The sequence below is a fragment of the Pristiophorus japonicus genome, chromosome 1 (assembly GCF_044704955.1).
Source record: "Pristiophorus japonicus isolate sPriJap1 chromosome 1, sPriJap1.hap1, whole genome shotgun sequence".
NCBI classification, from domain to species: domain Eukaryota; kingdom Metazoa; phylum Chordata; class Chondrichthyes; family Pristiophoridae; genus Pristiophorus; species Pristiophorus japonicus.
In genome coordinates, this window is record NC_091977.1 from 117,693,285 (window position 1) to 117,710,043 (window position 16,759).

General features: G+C 43.9%; 1 protein-coding gene across 2 annotated transcripts in view; it reads right to left on the minus strand.

Moving 5' to 3' along the window:
- vps13a (vacuolar protein sorting 13 homolog A) overlaps positions 1-16,759 on the minus strand; it is a 645,125-nt gene that overhangs the window by 125,727 nt on the left and 502,639 nt on the right. For both annotated transcript variants that reach the window (XM_070882697.1, XM_070882688.1), the window contains exons 61-63: positions 16,019-16,161; positions 13,041-13,122; positions 12,781-12,894 (exon numbers count right to left, since the gene is read on the minus strand). In XM_070882697.1, coding sequence (XP_070738798.1) covers positions 12,781-12,894; positions 13,041-13,122; positions 16,019-16,161 — 339 coding nt within the window. The remainder of the gene's footprint in view (positions 1-12,780; positions 12,895-13,040; positions 13,123-16,018; positions 16,162-16,759) is intronic.

Genomic DNA, 16,759 nt, shown 5'->3' on the forward strand with positions numbered 1-16,759 from the left:
TACACAGAATTTGAAACATTAAACAAGGCAGCACTTAAGGATTCAGATGATATCGTAAACATTGAGTGTGATTTACTAATGCCTTCACAACAGAGAAACTTGGTACCACAAGTTGGCGACACATGAGGGAGGGGGAGAGTTACCTGGACGCTGTGTACCAGGAGGCAGTCACACCCCTTAGATTAATTCATTCAAATTTGGTCCGTGAACATGGACAGGAGTGTGTGACTATGAGCAAGGCAGGTATGGGGACCCAGGAGATAGTGATGGAGGAGTCTCAGCCCTTGCTCTTGTCCAACAGGTTTGAGGCTCCTACTCCCTGTGTGGACAAGAGCAAGGACTTCAGGGAGGTTGAGCAAACTGACCACAGCACCATGGTACAGGAGTGCCATTCAAGTGGGGGGAGTAAAAAGAGATGTTGTAGTGGTAGGGGACAGTATAGTTAGGGGGGATAGATACTGTCCTCTGCAGCCGAGGGCTTGAGTCCTGAAGGCTGTGCTGCCTGCCTGGTGCCAGGGTTAAGGACATTTCCTCTAAGCTGGAGAGGAACTTGGAATGGGAGGAAGAAGATCCAGTTGTCGTGGTTCATGTAGATACCAACGACATAGGTAGAACAAAGAAAAGAGTTCCCCTGAGGGAGTTTGAGCAAAAGAACATAAGAAATAGGAGCAGGAGTCGGCCAGCTGGCCCCTCGAACCTGCTCCGCCATGTAAAAAGATCATGGCTGATCTGATCATGGACTCAGCTCCATTTCTCTGCCCACTCCGCATAATCCTTTATTCCCTTTTCGCTCAAAAATCTGTCTATCTCCGCCATAAATATATTCAATGACCCAGCCTCTACAGCTCTCTGGGGCAGAGAATTCCACAGATTTACAACCCTCAGAGAAGAAATTCCTCCTCATCTCAGTTTTAAATGGGCGGCAACTTATTCTGGGACTATGTCCCCTAGTTTTAGTTTCCTCGGAGTGGAAATAACCTCTCTGCATCCACCTTGTCGAGTCCCCTCATTATCTTATATGTTTCGATAAGATCACCTCTCATTCTTCTGAATTTCAATGTGTATTGGCCCAACCTACTCAACCTATCTTCATAAGTCAACCCTCTCATCTCCGGAACCAACCTACTGAACCTTCTCTGAACAGCCTCCAATGCAAGTACATCCTTCTTTAAATACAGAGACCAAAACTGTACGCAGTACTCTAGGTGTGGCCTCACCGATACCCTGTACAGTTGTAGCAGGACTTCTCTGCATTTATACTCTATCACCCTTGCAATAAAGGCCAACATTCCATTTGCCTTCCTGATTACTTGCTGTATCTGCATACTAACTTTTTGTGTTTCATGTACAAGGACCTCCAAATCCCTCTGTACTGCAGCACTTGGCAATTGTTCTCCATTTAAATTATAATTTGCTTTTCTATTTTTTCTCCTAAAGTGGATAACCTCACATTTTCCCACATTATACTCCATCTGCGAAATGTTTGCCCACTCGCTTAGCCTGTCAATATCCCTTTGCAGATTTGTTGGGTCCTCCTCACAATTTGCTTCCCACGCATCTTTGTATCATCAGCAAACTTGGCTACATTACACTCGGTCCCTTCATCCAAGTCATTAATATAAATTGTAAATAGTTGAGGAGCCAGCACCGATCCCTGCGGTACCACACTAGTCACTGTTTGCCTAATGGAAAATGACCCATTTATCCCGACTCTCTGTTTTCTGTTAGTTAGCCAATCCTCTATCCATACTAATAGATTACCCCCAACCCCGTGAACTTTTATCTTGTGCAGTAACTTTTTATGTGGCACCATATCAAATACCTTCTGGAAATCCAAATACACCACATCCACTGGTTCCCTGTATCCACTCTGCTCATTACATCCTCAAAGAACTCCAGCAAATTTGTCAAACATGGTTTTCCTTTCATAAAACCATGCTGAATCTGCTTGATTGAATTATGCTTTTCCAAATGCCCCACTACTGCTTCCTTAATAATGGACTCCAGCATTTTCCCAATGGCAGATGTTAGGCTAACTGGTCTATAGTTTCCCGCTTTTTGTCTGTCTCCTTTTTTTAAATAGGGGCATTAGATTTGTGTTTTTCCAATCCGGTGGGACCGCTCCAGAATCCAGGGAATTTTGGTAGATTACAACTAATGCATCCACTATCTCTGCAGCCACTTCTTTTAAGACACTAGGATGTAAACCATCAGGTCCAGGGGACTTGTCCGCCTTTAGTCCCATTATTTTACCGAGTACTACTTCATTAGTGATAGTGATTGTATTAAGTTCCTCCCTCCCTTTAGCCCCTTGATTATCCACTATTGAGATGTTTTTAGTGTCCTCTACCATGAAGACCGATACAAAATATTTGTTCAACGTCTCTGCCATTTCCCTATTCTCCATTATTAATTCCCCTGTCTTATCCTCCAGGGGACCAACATTTACTTTAGCCACTCTTTTCCTTTTTATGTACCTGTAGAAATTCTTAGGATCCGAACTTGGTGGAAGCTAAGTTCCGCCCAAGGACCGCTGAGATACCTGATGGTACTTTGGGTGGGAGTTTCGTAATAAAGTCCTTGAAAGACTGCCCAGCGGCAAAAAGGGACTTACGCCGTGAATCTGGGCGGCAGTGGGTGGGAGCTCCAAATCTCAGCGGCAAATGCAATCTTTGCCAAAGTGCAGCCGAGGATTGAGTCGGGCTCAGGGAGGGGGAAGCACATAAAAATAAAAATTTTCACCAAAAAAAATACATTGGAAGACCTTTGGGGACCCCATACAGATAAATTGCTGGAAAAAAAAAATTAATAAAGGAAGTTCACTATCCTTTTTTTTTGCAGGTCTTCTTGCTTACCGTTGGGGTTAGACCTGTCCCCCTGCTGCCGCCGACTCCCGCCCACACCAATATGGCAGCTCGGCAGGCAGGAGGACACTTATGCACCTTGCACGCCAGCGGGCGCTTCCCAGCGGTCCTCACCACTTGGCGGCGGGAGGCCTCCACGAAAATGGCACCGACGGGAGACTGCCCAAAAAACTTGGTGGCAGTCGGCGGTAAGGTCACCAAGATCAGGCCCTTGCTATCTGTTTTTACATTCCGTGCTAGTTTACTATCATAATCTATCTTCCCTCTCTATCATTTTTTTTTTAGTCGTTCTTTGCGGTCTTTTAAAAGTTTCCCAATCCTCTGGCCTCCCACTAGTCTTGCCCTTGTTTTCAATTTGATATTATCCCTTATTTTCTCAGTTAGCCATGGATGGTTATCCCTTCTCTTAGTCTTTCCTTCTCATTGGGATATATTTTTGTTGCGAGTTATGAAATATCTCCTTAAATATCTGCTCATAAACCATCCAATACTTCAATCTATTTTCCCAGTCCACTTTAGCCAACTCTGCTCTCATACCTTGGTAGTCTCCTTTATTTAAGCTTAGGACCATGGTTTGAGAAGCAACTTTCTCACCTTCCAACTGAATTTGAAATTCAACCATGTTATGGTCACTCATTCAGAGAGGATCCTTTACTACGAGATAATTTATTAATCCCGTCTCATTGCACAGTACCAGATCGAAGATAGCCTGCTCCCTGGTTGGTTCCGCATCATACTGTTCAAGGAAACTATCCTGGATGCACTTTATGAACTCCTCCTCAAGGCTACCCTGGCGAATTTGCTTTGTCCAATCAATATGAAGGTTAAAATCTCGCATGATTATTGCGGTTCCTTTATTACAAGCCTCCATTATTTCTTGATTTATACTCCATCCAACAGTGTAGGTACTGTTAAGGGGCGTATAGACTACTCCCACCAGCGACTTTTTCCCCTTAATATTTCTTATCTCCACCCAAACTGATTCAACATCTTGATCTTCTGAGCCAATATAATTTCTTACTAACGCACTGATCTCATCCTTTATTAACAGTGCCACATCACCTCCTTTTCCTTTCTGTCTATTCTTCCGAATTGTCAAATACCCCTGAATATTTAGTTCCCAGTCCTGGTCACCTTGCAACCACGTCTCTGTAATGGCGATCAGATCATACCCATTTGTATCTATTTGTGCTGTCAACTCAACTATTTTGTTACGAATGCTACGTGCACTCAGATAAAGAGCTTTTAAATTTGTTTTTTTTTAACCATTTTTTTCTGCTTTGCCCCCACTTTCTGATTCACATTTATGTTTATAATTCTGTCCCTTCCTGACACACTCTAGGTATCATTTCTCCCAGTGCTACCCTGCTCTATTTCCTCTTATTCTTTGACTTTTTAATTTTTACTCACCTGAATCCTCTCCTCCCGCCGCCCCCCCCCCCCCCCCCGCCCCACTAATTAGTTTAAAGCCCTCTCTACAGCCCTAGTTATTTGATTCGCCAGGACCCTAGCCCCAGCACGGTCTAAGTGGAGCCCGTTCGAATGGAAAAGCTCCCTCTTACCCCAGTACTGGTGCCAGTGTCCCTCGAACCAAAACCCATTTCTCCCACACCAGTCTTTGAGCCGTGTGTTTAACTCTCTGATCTTATTTACCCTATGCAAATTTGCTCGTGGCTCAGGTCGTAATCCAGAGATTATTACCTTTGTGATTCTGGTTTTTAATTTGGCCCCTAGCTGCTCATAATCCCTCAGCAGAACATCTTTCTTTGTTCTATCTATGTTGTTGATACCCACGTGGACCACAACTGGATCTTCTCCCTCCCATTCCAAGTTCCTCTCCAGCCCTGAGGAGATAAGAACATAAGAATTAGGAACAGGAGTAGGTCATATGGCCCCTCGAGCCTGCTCCGCCATGCAATAAGATCATGGCTGATCTGATCATGGACTCAGTTCCAGTTCCCTGCCCGCTCCCCATAACTCCTTATTCCCTTATCATTTAAGAAACTGTCTATTTCTGTCTTAAATTTATTCAATGTCCCAGCTTCCACAGCTCTCTGAGGCAGCAAATTCCACAGATTTACAACCCTTAGAGAAGAAATTTCTCCTCATCTCAGTTTTAAATGGGCGGCCCATTATTCTAAGATCGTGCCCTCTAGTTCTAGTCTCCCCCATCAGTGGAAACATCCTCTCTGCATCCACCTTGTCAAGCCCCCTCATAATCTTACACGTTTCGATAAGATCACCTCTCATTCTTCTGAATTCCATTGAGTAGAGGCCCAACCTATTCAACCTTTCCTCATTAGTCAACCCCCTCATCCCCGGAATCAACCTAGTGAACCTTCTCTGAAATGCCTCCAAAGCAAGTATATCCTTTTGTAAATATGGAAACCAAAACTGCACGCAGTATTCCAGGTGTGGCCTCACCAATACCTTATATAGCTGTAGTAAGACTTCCCTGCTTTTATACTCCATCCCATTTACAATAAAGGCCAAGGTACCATTGGCCCTCCTGATCACTTGCTGTACCTGTATACTATCCTTTTGCGTTTCATGCACAAATACCCCCAGGTCCCGTTGTACTACAGCACTTTGCAATCTTTCTCTATTGAAATAATAACTTGCTCCTTGATTTTTTTCTGCCAAAGTGCATGACCTCACACTTTCCAACCTTATACTCCATCTGCCAAATTTTTGCCCACTCACTTAGCTGGTCTATGTCCTTTTGTAGATTTTTTGCAGATGTCCTTAACCCTGGAACCGGGCAGGCAACACAGCCTTCGGGACTCATGCGCTCGGCTGCAGAGAATCGTATCTATTCCCCTAATGATACTGTCCTCTACCACTACAACGTTTCTTTTTACTCGCCCCCACTTGAATGGCCCCCTGTACCACAGTGCTGTGGTCAGTTTGCTCATCCTCCCTGCAGTCCCTGCTCTCATCCACACAGGGAGTAAGAGCCTCAAACCTGTTCGACAAGAGCAAAGGCTGAGGCTCCTCCATCACTCCATCCTGAATCCCCATACCTTAGCAGAACCACAAGGGTAATAATCTCTGGATTACTACCTGAGGCACGTGCAAATTTGCATAGTGTAAATAGGATCAAAGAGATGAACGCGTGGCTCAAAGATTGATGTGGGAGAAATGGGTTTCAATTCTTGGGGCACTGGCACCAGTACTGGGATAAGAGGGAGCTGTTCCGTTGGGGCGGACGTCATTTGAACCTGGCTGGGAATCGAATCGAATAACTAGGGCTGTAGACAGGGATTTAAACTAAATAATGGGGGCGGATGGATCCGTTGAGCGAAAATTTAAAAAGTCAAAGAGAAAGGAGAAGGCAAAAGTGCAGCGTAGCGATAGTGGTAATGATAACCAGAGTGTGACAAGTAGGGACAGAGCGTATACACAAGACAAAATTTAAAGTTCTATGGGCCGAAATTGGTCGCTATGCAAGGTCTGCCCATTTTTCGGCGGTATGTCATTTCACACCGCCGGCACCGAAGAGGACAAAATTGGTCAAAATTGTTTTGCCGATAGTCAGCGGGGTCTGCATCGGGCGGTATGTATCTTAGCAATTGATCCAGATCGACTTTCTGTTCGATAGGCGATGCGGCACAGAACTGCGCAAGCGCCAATTTCCCCCCCCCTTTTTTTACACAAGTGTTTTACCCGTGATTACGGGGGTCAGGGGTCACCCGCGCATGTGCAGTGAGTTTAAGAGAAGGGAGAGAGAGTGAGAAGGAGCAGCAAGGCAGTCGATGGGCAGAGAGTTTAAAAATACATAGCACAGCGGAAATATATTGCTAACAACTAACAATTCTTCACTTTGAAGACAAGAGGAGATATTTAAGGAGGGGAGGTTGAGGATGCCTTGCCTTCGATGAGACGGAGTTACCTGCTCTCCTGGAGCACATAACAGAGTGGTACTCCAAGCTAACCAAGGGTGGTCGTAGAAAGCCCCCCCCAAAGGAGTACTGCCGAAAATGGGATGAGATTGGGGAGGCTGTGACCTCTAAAAGTACGATGGTACGCACCGGGAAAAGGTGCTGCAAGAGGTGGAACGATTTGGTGAGGGTAACAAAAGTAAGTAATGATTTTATTTATGCACCCTCCCCCCGCCCCAATGTGCTGTGTATACCATGTAAATGTAGGTTCAGTGTCACACGGATGATGTTATTTATCTTAAGGTTACGGTGATGTATTCGTGCTTTCAGGCAATGACAAGAGGATCAACGCAGTGTTTTTTATGTGTGTGAGTGTACGATGTTAAATGGATTAAAGATTTTTACTTTGATTTACTTTACTTTCTGCAGAAGAAGACATCTGCAATAGCAGCCGATCAGCGTTGCATGGAGGGAGGACCGACAACCCAGGAGCCTCTTAGATATTGAGATCCGTGCCCTGTTCCTGGTTGGGGATAACAACCGTGCCACCACCGGCATTAGAGCTGACCCACTCACACAAAAAGATGGTAAGTTGAATAAAATGCAGTCTGTGTTGCAGTCCTCTGTCATGTAATGTAACTGTAATGTTGATCTGACGTAATGTAATGTAAGGTTATTATACTGTAAAGTTGGCCTCATGTGATGTACTGGAATGTTGGGGGCATGTAACATAATGCATATATGTATTCTGTCTGTGATGTGTAATGCAGTACTACAGCAGTGGTGGACATTTAAGTAAGACTGCAATAAGTCACTGTACTATGTACTAATGCAACCCTGACCCCTTTCTCTGGTGCCAAGCTTTTTTAAAATGTTGTTTTGTACTTCCAGACTTGGATTATTCAGACCACAGCGACACAGATGACAGACCCACTACCTCCACCTCTGGCGTCACCCTGCCCTCTCCTGACGAGGAAGATGAAGAGGAACAGGAAGAGCCGCTGATCCAGCAGCCAGTGGCGGTGGAGCTGGGGGTGGAGACAGATGAGGATACACCAGCTCCATATGGGACAGCTGGAACATTCTCCACCATGGAGTCTGTATTCAGGAGATTCCCCCATGGCTCCTCTGAATCTGCGGGACCAAGCCGTGCACAGCAAGGCACCCCCAGTGTTGCAGCGCCTTTGCCACAGCGATGGAGATTGGTGCAGAAAAGGTCAGTTGCTGTACGTGTGTACCAGGATATAGTGCGTCTGTCATAGGCCAGCATCGACATAGGTTGAGAGCTGCTCAATAGCCACTACAATAGCCACAAAAATCACAGCTCTATCAGAGTGGCAGGCGGAGGAAAGCTTGCGTATGATCGCCGCGATGGAGCAAACCGCCGATGGCGAAGCCATGTGGCAATTGACGGGATCAGGACATGGCGCGGCACCCACCGTTCCATAGTAGTCAGGTCGACAGCACCTGAGGGTGGGGAGCTGACATCATCATCTCCCAGTTCTGAAGCCTCGCCTTCCACATCGCGAGCTTCTCCTGAGGCCCCAGTTATTGCGTCTGCAATGTCTCACCCCCCCCCACCCTCCCCAACGGCGGTTGGGGTGCGGTGCTGCACGCCACTTGGTATCAACATGGGGAGCTCCATGCCATGCCCACAGGCACTGGGAAAGGGAAGAGCGGGAGTAAGAAAGTGGGGGGGAATAGTCCCAAGGGTAGTGTAGCACGTGGACGTGGAAGGGGCAGAGGGAGTGGGTGGGGAAAGTAAAGGTTTTTTTTGTTGTAATTGATGTTTTATTTGTAAAAGTTTATTAAAGTTGTAAAAGTTTTGCTAAAGTTGTTATTAAAGTTGTTTTATAGTTATAAGTTTTACAAAGTTTTTAAATTGTTGTATATTTTTTACATCTTTACATAAACGTTTGAATTGAATTTAAGCACTCTTGTACGGTATCAAACTTTTCCCTGAAGATCCTTTGCGGGTAAGGCCTCCTCATCCTCCTCATCATTCTGCGACCTCTTCCATTACCCTTATAACTCTGGTCAATAAACTTCCTCACATCTGGTTCCTCCATTAGACAGGTTGTGAGCAATACAGGCTGAGATAATACAGGCCCCATTCTTTTCAAATCTCCACAATATTGTTGATTAAAAAAATATAATTAAAATGCCTTTCTATCTTAGTAAGTTACTCAGTAATAGTAAATATACCTTTTCAAATCAAAATCGCACACTAAAATCACTGTTCACCTCAGAAATACAGAGGTGCTGCTTTAGCTGACAGTTCTCGATTTCCAAAATAGCGAATTTGTGCACTCTGCCCATTTACCATCGCGTAAAACCACCTTTTCCAGGACGGTATGCCGGCTTTTGGGCAGTATGTTGACCAATTTTGGACCCTATATCTGAACGCATGGTGGGGGGGGGGGGGGGGGGGGCGGGGAAAGAGATCGCTGTGGGGGGCAAAACAGACTGGGGGATGGGAAAGATTGTGGGAGGGGGGTGAGAGATAAAAAAATGTTTTACAGTGAAAGATGCGTACCGCCGACTGAAGATCGACTTAAAACCACCTTTTCCAGGGCGGTCTGCAATGTCGACGGTATGTGATCAATTTGCCAATTTTTGACGTTATGTCGGCAGTGTGCATGGGCGAACGGTACGCATACCGTCCAGCGGTATGTCGCTGATGAATTTTCCATCGGGCAGTATGTAGGTATTTTTCAATCAATTTGCGATTTTGGGCGGAATGTCGGCGGTCCGCGGGCGGAATGTCCACCAATTTCGGGCCCCAGAGACTTTGGACAAATATTTTGTATTGGTCTTCACAGTACAGGACACTAAAAATATCCCAATAATTGATAATCAAGAAGCTATTGCAGTGGGGGTGGAGAATGTAAAACAATCACTATCACTAGAGTTAAAGTACTAGGCAAACTAATGGGACTAAAGGTGGACAAGTCCCCTGGACCTGATGGCATGCATCCTCGGGTCTTAAAAAGAAGTGGCTGCAGAGATAGTGGATGCATTGGTTGCAATCTACCAAAATTCCCTGGATTCTGGAGCGGTCCCAGCAGACTGGAAAATCGCAAATGTAACACCCTTATTTAAGAAATGAGGGAGGGAGACAGAAAGCAGGAAACTATAGACCAGTTAGCCTAACATCTGTCAATGGGAAAATGCTGGAATCCATCATTAAGGAAGTAGTAGCAGGGCATTTAGAAAATCATAATGCAGTCAAGCAGAGTCAGCATGGTTTTATGAAAGGAAAATCATGTCTGACAAATTTGCTGGAGTTCTTTGAGGATGTAACGAGCAGAGTGGATAAGGGGGAACCAGTGGATGTTGTATATTTGGATTTCCAGAAAGGATTCGATAAAATGCAACATAAAAGGTTACTGCACAAGATAAGAAACTCACGGGGTTGGGGGTAATATATTAGCATGGATAGAGGATTGACTATCTAACAGAAAACGGAGAGTCGGGATAAATGGGTCATTTTCAGGTTGGCAAATTGTAACTAGTGGGGTGCCAGAGATCAATGCTGCGGCCTCAACTAATGACTTGGATGAAGGGACAGAGTGTAACGTAGCCAAATTTGCTTATTATACAAAGATAGGTGGGAAAGCAAGTTGTAAGAATCTACAAAAGGATATACATAGGCTCAGTGAGTGGGCAAAAAATTGGCAGACGGACTATAATGTGGGAAAATGTGAGGTTATCTACTTTGGTAGCAGAAATAAAAAAGCAAATTAATATTTAAATGGGGAGGTATTACAAAATGCTGTAGTAGAGGGGGATCTGAGGGTTCTTGTACATGAAATGCAAAAAGTGAGCTTGCAAGTAATCAGGAAGGCAAATGGAATGCTGGCCTTTATTGCAAGGGGAATGGAGTATATATAAGGGTTATGGGGAGCGGGCAGGGAAGTGAAGTTGAGGCCAATATCAGATCAGCCATGATCTTGCTGAATGGCGGAGCAGGCTCGAGGGGCCGTATGGCCTACTCCTGTTTCTTATGTACTATAAAAGTAGGGAAGTCGTGCTTCAACTGTACAGGGTATTGGTAAGACCACACCCAGAGTACTGGGTACAGTTTTGGTCTCCTTATTTAAGGAAGGATATACTTGCATTGGAGGCAGTTCAGAGAAGGTTCACGAGGTTGATTTCTGAGATGAAGGTGTTGTCATATGAAGAAAGGGTGAGCAGGGTGGGCCTATACGCCTTGGAGTTTAGAAGAATGAGAAGTGATCTTATTGAAACATATAAGATTCTGAGGGGGTTTGACTGGGCAGATGCAGAGAGGATGTTTCCCTTCATGGGGGAATCTAGAACTAGGGGGCATAGTTTCAGAATCGCCCATTTAAAACAGAAATGAGGAGGAATTTTTTCTGTCAGAGGGTTGTGAATCTTTGGAATTCTCTACCCCAGACAGCTGTGGAGGCTGGATCTTTGAATATATTTAAGGTGGAGATAGACAGATTTTTGTATGATACAGGAGTCAAGGGTTATGGGGAGCAGGCAGGAAAGTGGAGTTGAGGCCAGGATCAGATCAGCCATGATCTTATTGAATGGCGGAACAGGCACGTCGGGGCCAAATGGCCTACTCCTGCTCCTATTTCTTATGTTCTTAATAACATGCTCCAATGTTTGTTATTCATTATAGGCTTTACCAGTGATGTTTAGTGGCCTGTTTTATTCAGTTATTGGATTTTGACAGCTGATGGCAATTATAGATGACAGATGATGATTGCAAGCTACTATAATGAAAACCTGATTTTGCATGCAATTAATGTCGTATCTAATTTATTTAATTGCATGCTGCAGGAAAATACTAACTCCAATCTTTACAATTCAAGGGATAGCACAATGAATGTAGAGATTCTCAGTGGGAAAGGAAAAAAATGGCAAGTTTACTTTGGCTGCTCTTGCAGAGCAGTTAGTAATCATGCTTCGTGCAATATTTTGTTGCAGAGTAATCATTAAAGGGGATTAAAGTCAATAACATTGGTGCAACATACCAATAAAATAATGAAAGTAAAATTTGGTTAAACATTTATATATTCTGTTGCATATGTGCATATGATGAAACAAATTAAAACCGCCATAAAAATGAAAAATTGTTACAAAGAAGCAAATCATAGCATAATATATAGAGATCAGAAAATGTTGGACATACAGAGTGGCATCTGTAAAGAGAAAAGACAAGCTAATGTTTTGAATCTGACCTTCATCAGAACTGAAAACAGCACCCCGCTCCCCAATGGTGAAGTGGTGGACCCTCACCCCATTGCAGAGCTTGCAGCGTGCCTCTTTAACAGAAGAGGAGGGTCTCGTGCTCCCGACAGCGCTATGCAGAGCTCCATATAGCGCTGGAAACTTCCTACGCTTGTTGCCCCAGTCCCGTCCCCGAGAGGAAATGGAGCATGCGACATTACGCTCCACTTCCTCTTGGGGGCGGTAACCCCAATGTCGCTGCTTGGGCGGGACTTCGGCACCGGGTGCAGGAAGTCCTGCCTCGCCTCGGGTACTGTCCCAACCGAATTCGGCTCCCTTGTCTTTTGTGCCTTCAAATGTCTATTATCCCAACGTATTGTGACCTAAAGTAGTTGTAAAAATTGCATCTGAATGTTTCTGAGAGTAATACACTTTTCAAAGCTCAGTATTATTTTAGTATATAAAAACTAAACAAAATTTGATGAAATTACTTTATAAAACCTTTAAAACATTGTTCATTTTCAAAAATTAGCTCTGGGGTCAAAATAGAAGATAATGCATAACAAATAAACAACTAAACAATCCACAAAGATTACTGTTTCAATATTCAATCATCTTATAGCGACTAAAAAGTTAGCAGTTTACTGTTAAATATTTTAGTAGAATTTTCAGATGTTAACAGTAGCAGTTACTTCTTTTAAAATTAGTTTATAAAAATATGCATTTCAGAGAGCAGTACATTTTGCAAATACATGTTTTAATTTACTTGTGCTTTAAATATTCTGACTGAAGAATACATGTGTTAAATAGTTTGTAGGATACAATCTGACCTGATAAGGTTCATAGAAAAATGCTTCTACTCCTTCTGACAAGTCTCTGATTAACCCAAAAGGATTGCCCAAGACATCTAGTCCAAGAACAAGCACATACAATTGCTTGATTGCCTAGAGGGAGGGAAGAAAATAGTTTAACGTTTTTAATTTATTAGAATAAGTATTTGTCTTGAGGAGAGAGGGATTATTGTTAAGTATTAGCACTATAAGTTATTAAAAATAAGCACTATAAATTACAAATCAAATGTAGAACACACCTGTTTAGAATAATGTCGGATGACCTCCCACTGAAGTTGTTGTGTCGTATAAAATTGATAGTTAATTTCAAAAAATGCAAGCCTGCAAAGAACAGAGTAATTGAATACAAGGATACAAGTTTTATTAGTCTTTCATCATCATTTTAATTGTGGTAGCTTCTTATAAATGTTAGGTTATAAGAATCTGATGAAAAGATTTGAAACTTTAAAACCTTTCAGAATTACTTCAATCCTCTGGATTCTGAATGCCCTTTAGATTTTTAAAACCCAAATGTTAACCCTTAAATTGCTATAGGAAATAGCTAACTCCCCAGACAAGCAGGCTTTTAAGTTTACATTTTGCTAAACCAAGCACAATTAAGCTACTTAGGGGCTGAAATTGCCCTGCGCCTCGATTGGGGGAGATAACCTTCCGGGGCTGGGACTTTTATCGCCCAGCCCGGAAGTCCCGCCCCTGGCATGGAATTGGGCTTTGCGACCCTGAAACGAGGCGGAGCGCTGTTTCCGGTGCCCCACCTCGTTGCAGGGGCACTCCCAGGGCGGCAGCACGATGTTGAGTCCTGCGCCGCACGGAAGAGGCCAACGCTACACGGAAGCTTTGCATTGTGCTGATGCACTACAATGCCCCTCCCCTTCAGTTAAAGGGGAGGGTCGCTACAAACTCTGCAGGCCCTTTGATGGCCACCACTGGGCTACCAGGGACACGCTTGACCGGGCCAGCGGCACAGCACCCAAAAGGGAGCGCCAGGCTGCATGATGGCGGCCCGGCCGAGGCGAGGGTCACCACTGCCGGGCCGACCTGGTCGAGGCAAGAGCCAACCAAAGAGTCAGCCGACAAAATAAAATGGCGGCCCTGGGCACACACAGCCTCCCCTGTAGGGAGTGCCCCGGCAGCGGACGTCCACCAATTTCGCGCCCTGCGAAGTTGCCGTTGATATCCACCCACGCCAGCCTCGTGGCCTCGTGGCCTGCAGGGCAATTTCCCCTGTGGGGCGCAAAGGGATCGGCGTACGGCAATAACATAATTGCCTAATGCACGACGGCTGGGGTGCTAATCGCGGGACGCAGCGCTTCCGGCACATTATCCCCAAAACCTCCGGGGCAATTTCGCCAGAGGCACTCCCTCCCACGAGCAAAAAGGCCATTGCGCCACGTTAGTACGGGGTGAAAAAGAGGGGCAATTTCGGCCGCTTAGTGACAGAAGTAAACACTTTATTGTCTGCTTGCTCTGTATTGCTTTTCTCTCTTCCTGCCCGCCCAACTTGGTTCTATTTTGGTTTTGATATTTTTTAACCAATGCAATCTATTATATAGATTCTTATAACCTTATGCTTTTATATGATTTAAACCAATTTACATACTCTGTTTTGTTTGCTTTAATGCTCCTTTATAGATGAGAACAACTTTTAAAAAAATTGATTATTGCTTTGAGATAAGCTTCAAAAGCAGATATTAGCCAATCAAGTGGCAAAGGTATAAAAAAAGAGATTGCTTCCTTGATGGACGAACTCCATCATACCTCAAACAAGAAAACATTATGTAATTCTTTTAAATAGATTCATCAATTTAATTTATACCTTATCTTTGAGTAGCTGTATGTTGAATATTCATTTTGTGGATAGAAATGTCTCCTATGAAACTTGCCCTTTTGTGTGTGATATGTATGTGGCTTGCTGTCACGTTCACGTCACACACAAATGGGCGAGTTTCAGTTCATAGGAGACTTGGCGGGGTGGGGTGGGGGGATATGCCGGTTACAGATTTTGGTGGAATACAATTCTGCTGCTGCTTATGGTCCACAGCACCTCATGGCTGCCCAATTTTGTGCTGCTAGATTTTTTCTGAATCTATCCCACTTAGCATGATGGTAGTGCCACATACCATGATGTAACACGGGACTGCGTCCCCACAATGACTGTGTGGTGGTCACTGCTACCAATATTATCATGGACAGATGCATCTCCGACAGGTATATTGGTGAGGATGAGGTCAAGGTGGTTTTTCACTCACCAATCTGACAGGTATGTCCCTCAGGACACGGCCAGCTCGGTCAGTAGTGGTACTACCGAGCCACTCTTGATGATGGGACATCAAAGTCCCCCATCCAGAGTACATTCCGTGCCCTTGTTACTCTCGGTGCTTCTTCCAAGTGGTGTTCAACATGGATGAGCACTGATTCATCAGCTGAGCGAGGGTAGTAGGTGGTAATCAGCAGACATCCTTGTCCATGCTTGATCTGAAGCCATGAGATTTTATGGGGTGGGGAATCCTGTTAAGGATTCCCAGGGGCACTCCCTTCAGATTGTATACCATGGTGCCGCCCCCCTCTGATGGGTCTGTCCTGCCGGTGGAACAAGTCATGGTGAAGGAGGAGTCTGGGACGTTGGCTGAAAGGTATGATTTTGTGAGTATGACTATGTCAGGATGTTGCTTAACTGGTCTGTGGGACAGTTCTCCCAATTTTGGCACAAATCTTCAGATCTTAGTGAGGAGCATTTTGCAGGGTTGACTGGGCTGGGTGTGTCTTTGTCACGTTCAAAGCCGGTGCCTAGGTCGATGCCAGTTGTCCAACCGGTTTTATTCTTATTGTTTTTTGTCGCAGTTTGGTGCAACTGAGTGGCTTGCTAAGCCATTTCAGAGGGCAGTTAAGAGTCAACCACACTGCTGTGGGTCTGGAGTCACATAGACCAGACCAGGTAAAGACGGCAGATTTCCTTCCCTAAAGGTCATCAGTGAACCAGATGGGTTTTTACGACAATCTGGTAGTTTCAATGTCACCATTATTGATACTAGATTATATGCTGATGTTCTAGTGGTTCAGCTTGAATTCACAATCTATTGACTTAACAAGAGTTGTCACTGAACCAATATGTTTCTTGTTTTCATACATAAATGCTATTGCAGTCCTCAGAAGGATCACTGCTTCTCCGGAATTATACAATTAAAATTTTATAAAATCATACAAGTAATACACATACTTGAAGACAACATCTTGTACATCAGTGAGAGTTGCTCCAATGCTTTTTAATAAAAGGTTCAGAGACTGCATTGGGATTACTTCTGCTTCTTGCTGTTTGTTACTTTCTTCTCCTCCGGAACTGATAGAGAAACTCAGATGCAGCTGCAAGAAAGCAAATGTTAGTTCAAGACGATGATAATTAATGGTACTCTTGCTCAACAATGTTAAAATGTAGATATGCTATTAAAATAATTTTGACAGTAATACTCACAAACTGGACAATGTAGCTTTGGCTGACCTACAAACAACTGAACTTATAATCTATGCAATTGACAATCTTGTATCATTTGCATTTTGAATAATTGTATGTTGACCTGTCAATTTGACATTCAGATTGCCAGCAATGCCAAGGAATCCTGGGTCCACTAAATGATGCATTTTTCTCTAATCTTTAGCTTGGTTGAGACTCATTTAATTCTGTTACAGGACTTAAAGTGTTAAATGCACTTTTTGAATCAATGGGTTTGATTTGAAGCCTTTCTACAAGCGGTTATCTATTTGCAATCTCTCAAAGATATGGAATAAATTGGACACCTTCTTACGTAATTGGTGTCATTATAAAAAGAGAAACTGGGTAAAAAGTAATTATATTCATAATTATAGCACTATAGATGCAAACTTATTAGCCCATAATTTGCAGTCAGCGGCGAAGCAAAGACATTCAATGCTGGTCCAAAAGTAAGCTTTGCACAAAGATCTT